The sequence below is a fragment of the Poromitra crassiceps genome (genome assembly GCF_964638095.1).
Source record: "Poromitra crassiceps genome assembly, chromosome: 10".
Lineage (NCBI taxonomy): Eukaryota > Metazoa > Chordata > Actinopteri > Beryciformes > Melamphaidae > Poromitra > Poromitra crassiceps.
Window position 1 is genome coordinate 6,891,218 of NC_139631.1, and position 19,517 is coordinate 6,910,734.

Below are 19,517 nucleotides of genomic sequence, written 5' to 3' on the forward strand. Positions count from 1 at the left end.
GTGTAGCAGTGTGGAGGGCTTTGTGTGTGTGGTACTGATCCAGTGTTTGTGTGTGTGCAGCAGCGTGGAGGGCTTTGTGTGTGTGGTACTGATCCAGTGTTTGTGTCTGTGCAGCAGCGTGGAGGGCTTTGTGTGTGTGGTACTGATCCAGTGTTTGTGTCTGTGCAGCAGCGTGGAGGGCTTTGTGTGTGTGGTACTGATCCAGTGTTTGTGTGTGTGCAGCAGCGTGGAGGGCTTTGTGTGTGTGGTACTGATCCAGTGTTTGTGTCTGTGCAGCAGCGTGGAGGGCTTTGTGTGTGTGGTACTGATCCAGTGTTTGTGTCTGTGCAGCAGCGTGGAGGGCTTTGTGTGTGTGGTACTGATCCAGTGTTTGTGTCTGTGCAGCAGCGTGGAGGGCTTTGTGTGTGTGGTACTGATCCAGTGTTTGTGTGTGTGCAGCAGCGTGGAGGGCTTTGTGTGTGTGGTACTGATCCAGTGTTTGTGTCTGTGCAGCAGCGTGGAGGGCTTTGTGTGTGTGGTACTGATCCAGTGTTTGTGTCTGTGCAGCAGCGTGGAGGGCTTTGTGTGTGTGGTACTGATCCAGTGTTTGTGTCTGTGCAGCAGCGTGGAGGGCTTTGTGTGTGTGGTACTGATCCAGTGTTTGTGTCTGTGCAGCAGCGTGGAGGGCTTCGGTCTGGAGGCGGAGGCCCGGATGACCACCTGGCACGTCATGATGCCCGCCGAGAACGATGCCGACGCCACGCACAGCCACGACGTCAGCGAAGGTAACGTGACGCACAGCCACGACGTCAGCGAAGGTAACGTGACGCACTGTGACGCGCTGGCTTCTGCCGTATCTGTGTATGCGTTGTGTCACGACAACGTGAAAACAGTTGTGCATTTTTGCTAAATTGTTGAAAATGCACTAAAGGAACACTCCAGGATATTATATATTATTTCACACATTCATTGCATGAGATGGTGGTTTTCATCCCAGACTGTTTACGACCCCTTTAGAGAAACATCTGTATTAACAAACCAGGAAGAAATAACACTTTGGGGTCATGTAAGCATGTAAGCACCATCAGCTTAGTCATGAAAAGTCCCAGAGAACCCCGGAGAGAACTCTGGTTCCCCCTGCAGGGCGACAACTGCTGCTGAAGGCGGTGAACCGGGTGTGGACGGAGCTGATGCACAGCAAGCGGCAGATGCTGGAGGACATCTTCAAGGTGTCTCTGCCCTCCAACGACAGAGGACACGTGGACATCGCCACCGCCAGGCCTGCCCTGGAGGAGCCCGCCCTGAAGAGCTGGCAGAACCACCTGGGTGAGGGGGACAGCACACACACACACACCCACACACACACATATATACAGTACACACACACACACACACACACACACACACACACACACACACACACACATACACACACGAACACACACACACACACACACACACACACACACACATACACACACACACACGAACACACACACACACACACACACACACACACACACACACGTACATGAGCATTGTGGCTCATAAGCAGTGACATACGCAGTTCTGACCTGTTTCCGGGCCTCTTCTTGTTTTGGGTCATCTGGGAGACAAGCCAACAGGACAGATTAGCTGATCCTCCCCTCTCCTTCCCGTCTCACCACCTGTTAAATGTCTCCTCTGTCTTCTTCATAGCCCCTCACTTTCACTAAATCACTGCTGGATTTCTGCTGATGTCGGCAGGTTGCTAAATTCCCGGCAGCCACCTGCCACAGTTAAGCCACAGATATACGTGCTTTTGAACCGTGCGTTCACGTAGCGTTAATTTCTGAGTACGTGCACAGCCAACGCTCCAAACGGACGGAGTTTGTGTACCGTAAATTCCGGACTATAAGCCGCACCGGTGTATAAGCCGCACCTGCAAAGTTGACTATTTTTTTCTTATATAAGCCGCACCGGACTATAAGCCGCGGGTGTTTTAATGGTATTTTTTTTTTTTTTTTTTTTTTTTGTGTTTTAATGTTTAATTACCATATGTAAGGGTTCATGCACAGAGGGGATTGTCGGGAAAGAGATGGCTGTTTGAGGAAGCTCCCATTTATTAACATTTCAACAAAACAACATAACACAACACCACCTGTGTTGTTTTTTACAGTGCACACAGTGTCATACAGTGTCATACAGTGTCATACAGTGTGGTGAAAAGAGGGCAAGAGAGGAAATTAAAACTTATTATAGTTATATAGGATTTATAGTTAGAAAGAGTGCTAAAAAAAGAGAGATTTTTTTTTTTTTTTTTTTTTTTTGAAAAAATCCATAGATAAGCCGCACCGTTATATAAGCCGCAGGGGCCAAAAAAGGCCAAAAAACGGGAAAAAAGGTGCGGCTTATAGTCCGGAATTTACGGTAGTTATAATCCTGCGTCTGAACTATCATCCTGTCTCGCACTGGAAAAACTATTTTAAATGGCTCAGTGTATAAAAAAGCATCACTAAATAAATGTGAGTGTCTCTGTCCCTCTCTCATGTGTAAATAAATATGAGTGTCTCTGTCCATCTCTCTCCTGTGTAAATAAATATGAGTGTCTCTGTCCATCTCTCTCCTGTGTAAATAAATATGAGTGTGTCTGTCCATCTCTCTCCTGTGTAAATAAATATGAGTGTGTCTGTCCATCTCTCTCCTGTGTAAATAAATATGAGTGTCTCTGTCCCTCTCTCCTCTCCTGTGTAAATAAATATGAGTGTCTCTGTCCCTCTCTCCTCTCCTGTGTAAATAAATATGAGTGTCTCTGTCCATCTCTCTCCTGTGTCTTCCGTTGGTCAGCCCACGAGAAGAAGTGTATCAGCCGGGGCGAGGCGGTGGCCCCGCCCACCCAGTCCAAACTGTCCCGGGTCAGCAGTGGCTTCGGCCTCTCCAAGCTCACAGGCGTCCGGCGCAACAAGAAGGAGAACAGCCTGAACAAGAACAACCTCTCTGCACAGGTACACAGCAGCTCAAAACACACACACCCAGCAAGATGTTAGCCAGTGTACACGTTTAATATGCTGAAGATCTGTTGAGTGCCTCATAAATCACCTCCTAAAGCATGGTGTTAGCTTAGCATTATTTTCAGCTTGTCTTTCTCACCAACAGGAGACCTTCCAGTGGATGTTCACGCATATCGCTGTCGTACGAGACCTGGTGGCCATGCAGTACAAAGAGCATCAAGAGGTACAGCAGCACCTGCCTGCATCAGTGCCTCATGCACCTTCACACATTTGCACCTTCTCTGCCAAAATCTATCAAAGATATCAAAGATACACAAACTCCCTTTCCCCCCTGTGTACTTTGTTTATTGTTTATTATTCTGTTCTATTCTCAGTCTTATTCATTGATCTTATGCGTTTTATGTCATGTTTACTATGTAAAGCGTCTTTGAATATCTAGAAAAGCATGATGCAAATATAATGTATTATTCATATTTACCATTGAACTTCTGTTTTTATATGGTCTATTGTAAGTATTGCAAAAAAAATTTTTTTTGCCTAATTGGATATACTTTTACAATATTATGATCAACTGTGTGACATATTTTGTGTCACCTAAGCTAATAAAAAATAATAAAAATATGGTCTAAAAACCAAATACACCCTCACTCACACCGACTCTCCCCCCATCGTGCGGTCTCCCAGCGGCAGCAGAACTCCCTGAAGTACGTGACGGAGGAGTGGGCGAACATCGAGTACGAGCTGCTGCGCGAGCGCGGCCTGTGGGGTCCGCCCATCGGCTCCCACCTGGACAAGTTTGTGCTGGAGATGACGGAGGGCCCGTGCCGCATGAGGAAGAAGATGGTGCGCAACGACATGTTCTACATCCACTACCCCTACGTCCCCGAGCTGGAGCCCAACACCACCAACTCAGCACAGGTACGTCCCCGAGGTGGAGCCTAACACCACCAACTCAGCACAGGTACGTCCCCGAGCTGGAGCCCAACACCACCAACTCAGCACAGGTACGTCCCAGAGGTGGAGCCTAACACCACCAACTCAGCACAGGTACGTCCCAGAGGTGGAGCCTAACACCACCAACTCAGCACAGGTACGTCCCCGAGGTGGAGCCCAACACCACCAACTCAGCACAGGTACGTCCCAGAGGTGGAGCCTAACACCACCAACTCAGCACAGGTACGTCCCCGAGCTGGAGCCCAACACCACCAACTCAGCACAGGTACGTCCCCGAGGTGGAGCCCAACACCACCAACTCAGCACAGGTACGTCCCAGAGGTGGAGCCTAACACCACCAACTCAGCACAGGTACGTCCCCGAGGTGGAGCCTAACACCACCAACTCAGCACAGGTACGTCCCCGAGGTGGAGCCCAACACCACCAACTCAGCACAGGTACGTCCCAGAGGTGGACCCTAACACCACCAACTCAGCACAGGTACGTCCCCGAGGTGGAGCCTAACACCACCAACTCAGCACAGGTACGTCCCCGAGGTGGAGCCTAACACCACCAACTCAGCACAGGTACGTCCCCGAGGTGGAGCCCAACACCACCAACTCAGCACAGGTACGTCCCCGAGGTGGAGCCCAACACCACCAACTCAGCACAGGTACGTCCCCGAGCTGGAGCCCAACACCACCAACTCAGCACAGGTACGTCCCCGAGCTGGAGCCCAACACCACCAACTCAGCACAGGTACGTCCCCGAGGTGGAGCCCAACACCACCAACTCAGCACAGGTACGTCCCCGAGCTGGAGCCCAACACCACCAACTCAGCACAGGTACGTCCCCGAGCTGGAGCCCAACACCACCAACTCAGCACAGGTACGTCCCCGAGGTGGAGCCTAACACCACCAACTCAGCACAGGTACGTCCCCGAGCTGGAGCCTAACACCACCAACTCAGCACAGGTACGTCCCCGAGGTGGAGCCCAACACCACCAACTCAGCACAGGTACGTCCCCGAGCTGGAGCCCAACACCACCAACTCAGCACAGGTACGTCCCCGAGCTGGAGCCCAACACCACCAACTCAGCACAGGTACGTCCCCGAGGTGGAGCCTAACACCACCAACTCAGCACAGGTACGTCCCCGAGCTGGAGCCCAACACCACCAACTCAGCACAGGTACGTCCCCGAGGTGGAGCCCAACACCACCAACTCAGCACAGGTACGTCCCCGAGGTGGAGCCCAACACCACCAACTCAGCACAGGTACGTCCCCGAGGTGGAGCCTAACACCACCAACTCAGCACAGGTAACCCTGCTTTACATCTGGAATTTCCATTCGGAATGCATCAGCTTAAATACACCTCGGGTGTAAAAACGCGCAACTTCCGTCACAGCCCAGCCAATCAGATTTTTCCCACAACACATTTTGAGGGATTTTGCCTGGAAGGCTCCTGGAAAGTTGACTTGTGATGACGTACGACGTTGGGTCTGACCATGTGAGACTATGGTCAACCAGACCATTTAGGCTGCAAGCAGAGAATCCTTCTTGGTGTTAATGTAATGTAGGCCGACCAAAACACAACCGCCACTCTAAAAGTGGCATTTTGCTGATGCTCTCACTCAACCATGATGCTGTCCTGGCAATACTCCCAACATCCATCGTGTGCTAGAGAGGTGCTTGGAGAAGAAGCATGGACAATCGGAGCTAAGCAGAGAAGAAGTAGAACTTGGCATTCATCAGGGTTCTTTAAAGATCCAAAAGGAGACATAATTATGCACTGTGCACAGTAGGTTGCACTAAAGTAAATATCCCAACAGGGTTCCCCCCGAAGAACACCAATGTAGTAGTGTGTTCCAAGCTTGTAGAAGTCCAGTCAGGGTTTATGAACCCTTCATGAAGAAGTTCTTCACAGAACACTTTAGGGACACCCTATGATTGCAATATAATTAACTCAAAAATCTCCTAGGAATTTTCATAACCTTGTTCTTGAACCATAATGCAGTTTGAGAAGATGCCGCAGTAAACGTTGAGCATGCTAGAGGAGAAGTCACAGGGTGTTGGACACAGTCACTCACTCAACGGAGCAGTTGTGGGGGTTGAGTGTCTTGCTCAAGGACACGTTGGCGCTAGTTGCTGAGGGAAGGGAGAGTATTAATAGTCATACAGTTCCCCCACCAAAATGTTCCCACTTGGTCCAAGGATTCAAAACTTGACCTTCTGGTCACAAGCCGCACGAATTCATCAATGCTCTTATGCTCCCCAGAAATCCTGTTCTGCAGAATGAGTATCTGTGCCCAGGGAGGGACATTATTGATTTTCTATTGAATGTGTCCACAAGATAATTAATAGCTTATTTAGAAAATCAATGTAGCCTTAGAATGACCCTTCAGGGTCATTGCTGCGCTGGTCTGACAGTCACTGTGAAGATTTTTGTATTATTATTATGTAGAATAACAATATCTTTCTTTCTAGATGGCCTCTCTTCATGAAAGCTGGCTCAGTTCAGCGGTAGCATATCAGACTGCTGGGGAGCTAATCTGAAGTGAATGAGGCTTTTGTAAAGGCACATTTACTAATGCTACAGCCACTTTAACTAATAGGAACCTGAAGCATACAAGCTAATTCCAGACTAACCACTTTCCCCTGTGGTCTATATGTCTGTATTATAATTATTACCGTTTACGTGACACAGCATCGGGAATGGAGCAGTGGTTAATGGCTACTGTCGGCGGAACAACAAAAAGCAAAGTTTCTAGCATTATGACCTATTACCCAAGCTAAAGAGAGTGGATCATTTGTGTGCACGGACAGGATGTTCAGTTTGTGACCGCAGGAGAAAGATCAGCTCAAAGATCACTCCTCCTACATGGTGTCCTGTCCCTCTTAAGCTGTGTTCACACCAAGATATTTATTTTTCGCTCTGTCGCTTGATTCAACCCTTTGGAATCGCTCTGTCGCTCTGTTTAAATCGCTCATCAACAGGCACACGAAATGACGGACATGTGGGGGCTGTAACGTTACGCAATGTCATGATATTTGTCCACTACGAGCCACCGTCATTGTTTACAAGCTAAAGCCTATCAGCGTGCTCCTAATGCGAGCTCCATACCGGTAGTACAGACTTCACTTCATGTCAGCCTGTCAGCCTGTCAATGCGGTTTGTTGCCACACAATAAACCAGCGGTTTGTTCCAAGCCAGTGTGATCCTTGACTCGCTCTCACACGGCAGCCAATCAGCGTTGAACATCGAGCGACTGATGCCAGCGTAATTTCGCTCGAGTTGGGATATTTCATCTCGGGCGACGAGCAAATTTTCTCCCTATCGCTCTGTCTCTGTCGCTCGGACGCCCCCAGGGATTTTTCTCCCAGGCTCAATCGCTCGTTTGCATTGACTTTGTATGTAAACTCGACGCCAGCGAAAAACTTTAATAGGTCGGTGTGAACGCACCTTTAGCAAACCACTAAGTGTTCTTTATTGATGAAAGTACACAACCCATTCTGAACACGACTTGTGGCTCCAGCAGGTCAATATGGAAATACACTATCTCTAGCTTCAATAAGACCATCCATAGTATTGGCTTTACAAATAAGATGCCATGGTTCTCAAATGGTGTTTCATCTTGTTCAGTCTCATCCTTGCTGTGTTCACCCCTCTCCTCCAGCCCCCTGCCCCCCCTCTGGTGCCCCTGCTGTCCTCAGCCTTGGCTGGGGGCCGTGGCCACGCCCAGGTACCGCGCTAACGTCCATATATGGATGAAACACTAAAGCACTCAGTGACGCTGCCTGGTGTGACTGCATGGTACTGCAAACAAGCTTTAAAGCATCGCCCTCCCTGCATCTTCAGCAACCATGCAGGAAATACCTGGACCATCTGTGCTACAGCCAGCATCCATCTCCTTTAGGAGTTCACTCTGTGTGGAAACATGTCGACAGAAAATGCGAGCAAAGGGACATAGTGTGTGTGTGTGTGTGTGTATCTACAGTATGTGTGTTTTGTGCATGTAGGCATGTGTATAGTGCCCAGCTGACTCTATACATACAGTATGTGTGTGTGTGTGTTGCAGTAGTTTTGAACACTGCTTCCAGGAAAGAAATGTCTACTCAGCAGGGCGGCCAGGGAACTCACTTTAATTGTCCCCCAACAGCTCCAGTGGCTCTTTCATCCCAAAATATACCAGCAGCCACCCACTTTCACTGCTATACCAGCTAACTAGGTTGCCTACAATGCCTCTTATGACATTACTGGTGATGTCACAATGCCTCTTATGACATCACTGAAGATGCCACAATGCCTCTTATGACATCACTGATGATGTCACAATGCCTCTTATGACATCACTGATGATGTCACAATGCCTATGACGTCGCATCACTGATGACGTCACTTCCGGGACAAACATTGAAACACAGAACATTGCCCACTTGCTCCCTTTCATAATAGATGCTATAATAATAATAGTCTTTTGCATGTCAGTGATTGCAAATGTATTTCATTTTCTTACCCTACATGAATGTCCTAACAAAGACAAGATGCCAGCCCATAGTGTTTTGCAGTGGTAGCAGTCATATAAATACCCTTTCATACATTTATCTGGCATCTATTTTGAAAAATACGGCAGACATCGCCTTCCTGAATGTGACACAGTTAAAGCATTACAGGACAACATGTTACTATCCCTTGTGCCAAAATCAGAGGAAAAACACATTTAGAAGCCCAATCCAGAATAAAACAAGCTAACAGGCTAACAAACTAATAAACAAGACACAAATCACCAGTTACCTACCCTAGCCAACAGCAGTATGAAGCATGTCATTGGGGTTTTCAAGTGGGCACCTTCCTTCACCAACGTTTCGTTAAGTTAGGCCCACGACACCTCAAGAAGGCTTAACGGTGTAATCCAGCGTCCTGGAAACACCCCCCTCCATGCTACCACCGCACAACTGCATATCACCTCACTATCTAAGCCTAGGATTAGTATAACGTAAAAGAAAACTAATGTCTCCCAGCCATCGTTACACTATCATTCCTTGTAACTTCTGATGCTTCTAAAACAAAGCAAAATGTCGTCTCTTGGAATGGAGTGAAAGTGTTTCAGCAAACCTGCAACAAAAGTGAGACTTGCACCATGTCTGTAGGCTCCAGTCCAGCAACCTCACCGGTCTCTCTTCTCTCCCCCCCGCGCTCCAGAAGCCTCTGCGCTACCGGCGAGCCATCAGCTACGACAGTAAAGACTACTACATGCGTCTGCTGTCTGGAAACCCCGGCATGTACCAGCACTCTGTGGAGCACACCACAGAGGGGGAGACCACCCAGCACGAGCCCGAGCATGGAGAGGACACCATCGCCAGGGTTAAAGGTGTGGAGACGTAGACACACGCACAACACGCACACGCACACACACACACACATAACACGCACGCACACACACAACACGCACGAAGGCACGCAGGCACACACACACACCACGCACGCACACTCCATCAGGGTGAACAGAGCTGGAGAGTGATGTCTCTGGTTGGTAAATTAGTATCTTCTGATATCCTGTCATCTGTCATCATTCAGATAATGCTTTCTATTCTAAAGATAATATCTAACAGATATAAATAGGCATCGTATCTTCCATCTGTCCTCCTGGGTTAGCGTAATAGATGATTCATTCTTAAATGTTACACAGTAGAAGCAAATGATCATATAGAAACACAAAACTGTAACGTCTCTGAAGGCGGACAAGAGAGCAACACTTGGTTTTCTCTGTTTCATCCCAAACAGCTCCTCTTTCAGATGCCTCATAAGTTGCAGCAGTTTAGCAAGTATGTATTCAAGAGGCAACGAGTGGCAAAATGATCAGTTCCCGGTCACAACAGACACAAATTGCCCCAACGACTGTTCAATTCTGTTGAAACGGCGAAACTGTACATTTAAGAAACACAATCGGATGTTCACAGCCACTGTTGCCCATGAGCTGATGCCCTCTCCAATATGGCCGCCAGAAGCCATATTGTGTGTCACATGATGTAATGTAACGTACATCAGCTGAAAGGCATCGGTAACATGTGTCTGTGGTGCTGCTGGCAGGCCTGGTGAAGGCTCCTCTGAAGAGGTCTCGCTCGGGGGCGGACGGGGCGGACGAGGACAGCCAGGAGCACCAGGAGCTGCTGCTGGAGGCAGGAGGGCCCGAGGAGGAGCAGAGGACCGACAACACGTCGCTACTGCGCCTCCTGGAGGAGGGAGAGAAGGTCAGACTGAGACACATTATTTATTTATTCATTCATTTACGTATGTATCTATTTATTTAACACCTGCTTTTATTTGTCCATCTCACCCATTTGAATGTTCACACATTTGTATAAATTTGTCTCGTGATGTATTGTTACATCCCGACTGGAAACACATGCTTCTGTTTCAACATCACCCTGTAACACATTGACACCTGGGAGCTGGCCTGCCTAAGCACACTCTGTAAAGGACCTTTGACACAGTCTGTAAAGCACCTTTAACACAGTCTGTAAAGCACCTTTAACACAGTCTGTAAAGCACCTTTAACACAGTCTGTAAAGCACCTTTAACACAGTCTGTAAAGCACCTTTAACACAGTCTGTAAAGCACCTTTAACACAGTCTGTAAAGGGCCTTGATCTCGGCCATGTTGAGAGCATTCCTCATTCACTTTGCCTGCCAAACTTTCCCTCCAGCCTGTGACTTCCCATCTCAAACCTGCTTCCTCTAGACTCATTGGCTCTGGGCTTGTTGCTCACATCCTCCTCCTCCGTGTTGTTTTCAGATCCAGCACATGTACCGCTGTGCCCGGGTGCAGGGCCTGGACACCAGCGAGGGCCTGCTGCTGTTCGGGAAGGAGCACTTCTACGTCATCGACGGCTACACCATGACCATCTCCAGGGAGATCAGGGACATCGACACGCTGCCCGCCAAGTACGTCAAGTCAAGTCTGTTTGTAGAGCCCTCATTCACATAGCCTGCTAAACTATCCTGATCACGTGACATAGCCTGCTAAACTATCCTGATCACGTGACATAGTCTGCTAAACTATCCTGATCACGTGACATAGCCTGCTAAACTATCCTGATCACGTGACATAGTCTGCTAAACTATCCTGATCACGTGACATAGCCTGCTAAACTATCCTGATCACGTGACATAGCCTGGTAAACTATCCTGATCATGTGACATAGCCTGCTAAACTATCCTGATCACGTGACATAGCCTGCTAAACTATCCTGATCACGTGACATAGCCTGGTAAACTATCCTGATCACGTGACATAGCCTGCTAAACTATCCTGATCACGTGACATAGCCTGGTAAACTATCCTGATCACGTGACATAGCCTGGTAAACTATCCTGATCACGTGACATAGCCTGCTAAACTATCCTGATCACGTGACATAGCCTGGTAAACTATCCTGATCATGTGACATAGCCTGCTAAACTATCCTGATCATGTGACCTCACGTTCTGTTTGGTCTGCTGATCAGTCTGGCCTCCAGCCCCGCCCACAGTGATTTTCACTCATTATAAAGTCAGAGCCGTGTATATAGAAGAGTTGCGACATCTCCATTCACTCCAATGGACCAGTGTTTTTACTCTCAAGAGTTCCAGGAAGTAAGCTTCTGGATTAAGCAGCGCTGTCGAGTTGCAGCAAAATGGACAGTTTGTGTTGTACTTTGAAAGTGTTTTTTTTTTTTTTTTTTAATCAAATTGTACATTATCAGCTTTATTTTAGCATTCAAAAGTAGTGCGAGACCCCTTCCTGGCTGTTCATTGGCTAATGAGTCACACATTTTGGTCCTCCGCTGACGCCACACTCTCTCTCTCTAGCTAGAGGACACTACATAGAGCGAAGCACAATGTGAGATCATGTGATGAGGATGGTTTGAACCAGGCTACTCATTCACAAGCATGTCTCCGAGGACTTGACAGAGAATGTGTTGAGCTCAGTCTAACTTCTGGGAAGAACATGGCCTTTTCATCCAGGTCTACAGGAGATTCCCTTTTAAGGACCAGCACCTCTTCTCTAATGATGAGACAGTATGGCTGCTCACTTAATCATCTGCTGAAGTAGTGAAATGGCTGGTGGATTTAAGACTCCACCACTCGCTGTGGCTGCTCGAAGAAACGCTTTGTCTCCTGCCCTGAAGGGAGGATGACATCATTCTCTGCCCTGAAGGGAGTATGACATCATTCTCTGCCCTGAACGGAGTATGACATCATTCCTCTGGACGGTGCAGTGGGAGGTTCTGCTGCCTAGATTACATTCCATTTACATACATTATTACATTAGATATAGATGATGTCATGCTGATGATGGAGCATGTTTTGCAAACCCCAGCGGAGCGGAGGGAATTCACACTAGCTGGTCTGGTCCTTTGAGACCCGTTTGAAAACAAACGTACCAACTGGTGCCTCCTGAGTATCATTGTGTTGTCTTCAAGCATTTCAAAAACAATGGTCTAAAGCAGAATCCTACACAGTGTGGTGTGGTTTGCAGCGCATTTAATACCTTACAGTCCAATTTGTTTGGTTTAGTTAAACTTTGAATGTTTAGATAAATAGTGATTGTGCTGCTCTTGGCCTGTAGACAGGATTCACACTTGTTATTGAGTCCGTGAAATATTGTGGAATTTTTAGAACTAGATTCCAGACGAGGAGAATCAGGGATTTGATCAAGTCTCCTGTGAGCAGGCAGAACATTTGACTAATGCATCACTGGAATATGCCAAGAGTGTGTTTTCAAACTGAAGTCACAGTCATTGTAACTGGAGATGGTTTTCAGCTGTTTTACTCCACAGCTGTCAGACCAGCTGTAGTAGAAACATGTTTACGTCACAGAAGCGCTCCCAATGAGTTCCAGTTGACTTGGTTAAGTCATGAAAAAGTCATAGAGCCACAGTGGGAATCCTGAACACAAACCCACTTGTTTCACTTATGTCTGCAGTGCAGCACCATCACTATCTTATACAGTATGTCTGTAATGGGTAAGGTTTAAGTGACAGTTAATAGTTCATAAGTCCCTCACTGTCTGTGTCTCTGTCTGTCTCTGTGTCTGTCTGTGTCTGTCTGTGTCTGTCTGTCTGTGTGCAGTTTGCATGAGGCCATTATCCCCCGAGGAGCAAGACAAGGCCAGAGCCTGCTGAAGAGAACCTGCAGCATCTTCGCCTACGAAGACATCAAGGAGGTGCACAAGAGACGCTACCTACTGCAGGTCAGTATGCACACACAAACACACATTCAATTCAGACATTTGACTGACACTGTTACAACATGTTGTCTTTACTGTGTTGTTTCACCAACCAACTTGCTTTATTGAGTATAAAATGTGTCCTGTGTGTCGTCACCTTTCAGCCCATGGCAGTGGAGGTCTTCTCAGCAGATGGGAGGAACTACCTGCTGGCCTTCCAGAAGGGAGTCCGCAACAAAGTCTACCAAAGGTACTGAACCGACGCATGGACACATTATGGTCCTTGTAGAAGTTATACTCTTGACTGCCTGTTTGCTATTGCTGCTTTTAAATTTAATTGCTGGGAACATTTTGTCCTATTGTCAGTTACATCAGTCAGTTGATCATGTAATGGTAATTAATTAGTTGCTTCTACAGCACAACAATCACAAATTAATTCATGATATCTGGTATGCAGAAAGCAAGCTGTATGATGGTTACAGCTGCATCATATTTGATAGAAAACCCCCAAGCAGAGGTCACAAGCCAGCTCTCCATCACGATATTTCCACTCTGAATGGATGATGACAACACCAGCACTGTTCATGTCATCAGGTGATGTCGGTTTAGGTGTTAAAGTGTATAAAGGTGTCCCACCTTAAAAGAAAAAGAAAACATTGAAATAACAGACAGTTGAATTGAGCAACACAAAGCCAACAACATCAACCCTCACAAAGAGAATGGCGCACACACAAAAATGCATAAACAAAGGGTGAGAGAAATAAAATGATTCAAAATCACCCCAATGCAAGGAAAGAGTGGTAGTCATATGTTTTCAAATCTATCTTTTTTTCTCTCAATTTTTTAGATTTTTCTGGGCATTTTCTGCCTTTATTTAGATAGGACAGTAGATAGGACAGTAGGCAGACAGGAAAGGTGGGGAGAGAGAGAGAGATAGGACAGTAGGCAGACAGGAAAGGTGAGGAGAGAGAGAGAGATAGGACAGTAGGCAGACAGGAAAGGTGGGGAGAGAGAGAGAAGCGATGACAAAGGACCTCGGGTTGGATTTGAACCCGCGTCGGTCGCGTGAAGAACTGAGCCTCCGTGGTACTGTACTGTATGCGTGCTACCAGACGAGCCACCAGGAGGACACACTCAAATGTCTCTTCTGAATGTTCTTCCTGCAGGTTCTTGGCGGTGGTGACACACTCAAATGTCTCTTCTGAATGTTCTTCCTGCAGGTTCTTGGCGGTGGTGACACACTCACATCTCTCTTGTGAATGTTCTCCTGCAGGTTCTTGGCGGTGGTGACACACTCACATCTCTCTTGTGAATGTTCTCCTGCAGGTTCTTGGCGGTGGTGACACACTCACATCTCTCTTGTGAATGTTCTCCTGCAGGTTCTTGGTGGTGGTGACACACTCACATCTCTCTTGTGAATGTTCTCCTGCAGGTTCTTGGCGGTGGTGACACACTCACATCTCTCTTGTGAATGTTCTCCTGCAGGTTCTTGGTGGTGGTGACACACTCACATCTCTCTTGTGAATGTTCTCCTGCAGGTTCTTGGCGGTGGTGACACACTCACATCTCTCTTGTGAATGTTCTCCTGCAGGTTCTTGGCGGTGGTGACACACTCACATCTCTCTTGTGAATGTTCTCCTGCAGGTTCTTGGCGGTGGTGACACACTCACATCTCTCTTGTGAATGTTCTCCTGCAGGTTCTTGGCGGTGGTGACACACTCACATCTCTCTTGTGAATGTTCTCCTGCAGGTTCTTGGCGGTGGTGACACACTCACATCTCTCTTGTGAATGTTCTCCTGCAGGTTCTTGGCGGTGGTGACACACTCACATCTCTCTTGTGAATGTTCTCCTGCAGGTTCTTGGTGGTGGTGACACACTCACATCTCTCTTGTGAATGTTCTCCTGCAGGTTCTTATGTCTCTTGTGAATGTTCTCCTGCAGGTTCTTGGCGGTGGTGACACACTCACATCTCTCTTGTGAATGTTCTCCTGCAGGTTCTTGGCGGTGGTGACACACTCACATCTCTCTTGTGAATGTTCTCCTGCAGGTTCTTATGTCTCTTCTGAATGTTCTCCTGCAGGTTCTTGGCGGTGGTGCCCTCGCTGGCCGACAGCTCAGAGTCGGTCTCGGGACAGAGGCCCAACACCAGCGTGGAACAGGGGTACGACCTCCTCCTATCACAAAGTCACCTGTTAGGAAAAATAAATGACAAATCATTCAAATAAAATCAGGATTTCAATTCTTTTGATTTCAATTGTCGGATCTTAATTTTAATATTTTTTCTTCTTTTTCTAGCCTATCTGCTTTCCTTCTGTACTTAGTGGTAATTAATAGTTTTGTGGCCTAGAAAAGCAAAACTACGAAAACATAATTTGGTGGCAAAGTATTTTCCATCCTGCATGTTTACCCACGATGCTTTGTTTTGACTTGTTTCATCTGACTGATCTTCTCTGTCCTGCTGCCTGTTTATTCTGACTGATCTTCTCTGTCCTGCTGCCTGTCAGGTCCGGGCTGCTCGTCACGCTGGTTGGGGAGAAGTCAGTGACACAGAGATGGGAGGTAGGAAGCCAGGAAACACTTAATTTAATGCTGCTGTTTCTCATTTGTATTCAAGTTCCTTTTTATCGCCTCAAATCCAGACGCAGTGGCCTTCATCTCAGTGCAGATGAGAAGCAGTGCAGCAGTGTGATACATATCTCCACATCTCACTGATGTGTTTCTCCCCCTCCTCTCTCTCTCTCTGTACAGCGAGGAGAGATCAGTAACTTCCAGTACCTGATGCATCTCAACACGTTAGCGGGACGCTCCTATAATGACCTGATGCAGTACCCCGTCTTCCCCTGGATCCTGGCCGACTACGACTGCGAGGTACTGTAACACACTACAAAACACACTGGAGCATCACAGTAGGGCTGCAGGCCCGCTAGTGGGCCGTGGAGGTACTGCAGGTGGGCCGCGAGTGGTCTGCACACACGATTTTCGCAGGCAATCAAATGGCTTTAGCAGGGTCATTTACAGTATAAAGCTACAGTAGAGATTGTGTTAGAAGAAACTAGAAGACCTAAGGCGTCCATTGGTACCAAGCATAATATGCCAGCTTGTGGGGAAGGGGGCTGAATAACACTCCAAACATAGGTTAAGTGAGAGTTAATAGTTTAACATAAAGAGCATGTGGTGATATACCCATGTTTGGTGGTTTTGCCGACCAGGAGCTGGACCTGAACAACCCCAAGACGTTCCGTAACCTGGCCAAGCCCATGGGCGCCCAGACGGACGACAGACTGACCCAGTACAAGAAGAGGTACAAGGACTGGGAGGACCCCATTGGTAAGACCCCCAAAGTTTGGTCAGCACAGTACCTTTACTGGGTGTGGAGTCAGGGAGGTTATTGTAGTTCATTCTATTTAGCGTTAATGACTAAGAAAGTTCATATGCTGGGTAAGAAAGTGGACATGAAATCATGCTTATCTGGTGGGTCAATTTCAGATGGGCTTCATTCAAGAACCCCAAAAAAAGGGAAATTTGCACTTTCTAAAATATATCTTGATTTATTTTACATGTTTCAAATAAAAAATATACAACATGATAAACTAAAAGAAATTGTCGTTGTTTGACAGGCTGTGTACGTACACGTATGTACAAGATTTTAACATACACTTAATAAGACAAATGATGGTTGGTTACCATGGTTATAAAAGGTCAAAGGTCAAAGGTCAAAGGTCAAAGGTAGTTTTATTGTCCCCGCAGGGAAATTGGTTTGCAGACAGGGAAATCTAAAAACACATGTAGTGCAGCACAAACACTAAAACAGGCACAAAAATACTCACATAAAACCACAAGGGCTAAAAACAAACGAACACTTAAGAGTCAAGATAAAACTACAGCTAAAAACATACATACATAAAACATAAAAGCACAGGGCAATGAACAAGTATCACAAAGTGCAAAAGGTAGCATCATAAAAAGTGCAAGAGTGAGCAGTAAGGTGCAAACAGGCAAAGTCAGGGAATTATAATTCTAACTGCCGTTTAGCAGCTGAATGGCAGCCGGGACAAAAGAAAGTTTGAGGCGCTTGGTCCTCGTCGCGGGCACTCTGAACCGACGCCCTGAGGGCAAGAGCTCAAATTCTAGATGGAGGGGGTGATCAGGGGCCTCCAGGATGGACGTGGTCTTCCTGATCACCTGCCTCTTGTAGAGGTCGAGGAGCTGGGTTAAGGTGCTCCCAGAAATCTTGCTTGCCACTAGGGCTGTGAATCTTCACTGGCCTCACGATTCGATTCGATTACGATTCATCTGTCAACGATTCGATTCGATTCGATTAAACGATGCATCACGATGCATCGCGATGCATCTTAAATCGATGCATCACTTTTTCCGCAATACATGATTTATTTTTTCTCACTTTCTTTTTTCTCACTGTGTGGCTACTTTTAAAATAAAAGTGCATTTGGAATTGCATTGTATTATGATCCATAATTAAAATAAACAACTGCATGTACTTACATTCTATTTTATTTGATAAAAAAAAAAAAAAAAAAAAAAATTTTTTTTTTTTAATAATCGATTTTTGATATTTGTTAATCGATGCAGAATCGTGCACGTCCGCATCGCGATGCATCTTATAATCGATTATTTTTGACACCCCTACTTGCCACCTTAACTAGGCTACCGAGCCTGTTCTTGTTGGCCATGGTTGTGTTGCCGTACCAGGCCACCATGCAAAACATAAAAACAGATTCAATAAAACTCCTATAAAAAAGTGACATGAGTTCAGAAGATACATTAAAAGATCGCATTTTTCTCAAAAAGAAGAGACGCTGTTGGACCTTTTTTGATGTGGCAGCAACATGTGAGTCGAAGCACAACTTGTTATCAATAACAACACCCAGGTATTTGTAGCTGTCCACGATCTCAATATCTGTACCTTTGATTCGGGTAAAAGTGTCACTGGGGGGAGCCTTCCTAAAGCTGATGACCATGTCTTTTGTTTTGGATACGTTTAGCTCTAGGAAGGACTCATCACACCAGGTTATAAAATCGTCAACTACAGGACCATGCTGTGATTCCTCCTCACCAAGGAGACTGACAATAACAGAATCATCTGCAAATTTGATGATGAATCTGTTGGGGTGAAAGCTACGACAGTCATTTGTGTACAGAATGTAAAGTAGTGAGGAGAGGCGGTTAGACACATTTAACACCCTTGAACAGAACAGCCACAATTAACTAACATGTGGCTTGTTTCTGGTGTTAATTCTGTACACGGCATTGCCCTTTTAGAATCTAAAATAGTCTTTCTACATCTAAAATCTACATGTAGAAACACTATTTTAATGTAAGGCACCCGGAACAGCTATTCTGTGGGTGAGAATCTATTTCCGCCCAGATTCCCTGATAGTTTCACACCTGTGATTACACATAATTTTCACTAATGAATCCATTACCTTCTATCCTTAATCACTTGCAGACGTCACAGTGTTTTCTTGTGCTCATTCTTTGCAGGTGAAACCCCAGCGTATCACTACGGAACCCACTACTCCTCTGCCATGATCGTAGCCTCCTACCTGGTCCGCATGGAGCCCTTCACACAGATCTTCCTCAGGCTCCAGGTGCGACTCCACCCAGTATCCAACCCACTGAATGACTGCTGGTCAACCTAGACTCTTCTTCTTGTGTTTCTGCTGACATGAGATGTTTACACAGGGTTCCCACTGGAGAGCGTTGTATAAATTCTCTGGGGGAAGTCAGGGGCGAGGGAGTTTACTAATTCAGTTGCATTAGCTGGTGGTTTTCAGCCCACTTGGAATGAAAAGCACTGTTTACTGAACTTTCCTGAGCTGAAAAACAACTTTAGCAAACCAGGAAGTGTCCTCACATTTTTAGGTTATGGATGTGCTGCTGTCTCGTTAAGGAAAACTGTGGGAAAATCATGGAATCTTACATCAAGGCCACGCTGCCACATCTGTTTATTTACTATTTCTTTGTCTCAGCCTGCACAGGTTCTATTTCTGATCAATTCTTATCAGCTGCAATCATGTACAAATAAACTATACCTGAGGCCGAAATGGCTGAGATGAACATGCTTTTTAGCTATCCAAGCAGACTTTTGGTAGTGTCACTGTCAAGTCAAAAACCTTGGATGTGTGTTATTTACAGGGAGGTCACTTTGACCTTGCTGACAGGATGTTCCACAGTGTGCGTGAAGCCTGGAACTCCGCCTCCAAACACAACATGGCCGACGTCAAGGAGCTCATCCCAGAGTTCTTCTACCTTCCTGAGTTCATGCTTAACGCCAACAACTTCGACCTGGGTGGGTGGGTGTGTGTATGTGTGTGTGTGTGGCGGTGTGTGTGTGTGTGTGTGTGTATGTATGTGGAAAGTGTTTCTCATTCACTTTCCCCACGC

General features: G+C 46.7%; 1 protein-coding gene across 1 annotated transcript in view; it reads left to right on the forward strand.

Annotated features, from left to right (window-relative positions):
* The window catches only part of wdfy3 (WD repeat and FYVE domain containing 3), a 130,611-nt gene that overhangs the window by 101,293 nt on the left and 9,801 nt on the right, over positions 1-19,517 (forward strand). The window contains 17 exon segments of the mRNA XM_083644708.1: positions 655-764; positions 1,123-1,305; positions 2,806-2,963; positions 3,115-3,192; positions 3,654-3,887; positions 9,052-9,078; positions 9,080-9,272; positions 9,992-10,152; positions 10,697-10,845; positions 13,015-13,135; positions 13,276-13,361; positions 15,193-15,273; positions 15,617-15,671; positions 15,861-15,980; positions 16,322-16,439; positions 18,615-18,721; positions 19,269-19,422. Coding sequence (XP_083500834.1) covers positions 655-764; positions 1,123-1,305; positions 2,806-2,963; positions 3,115-3,192; positions 3,654-3,887; positions 9,052-9,078; positions 9,080-9,272; positions 9,992-10,152; positions 10,697-10,845; positions 13,015-13,135; positions 13,276-13,361; positions 15,193-15,273; positions 15,617-15,671; positions 15,861-15,980; positions 16,322-16,439; positions 18,615-18,721; positions 19,269-19,422 — 2,135 coding nt within the window.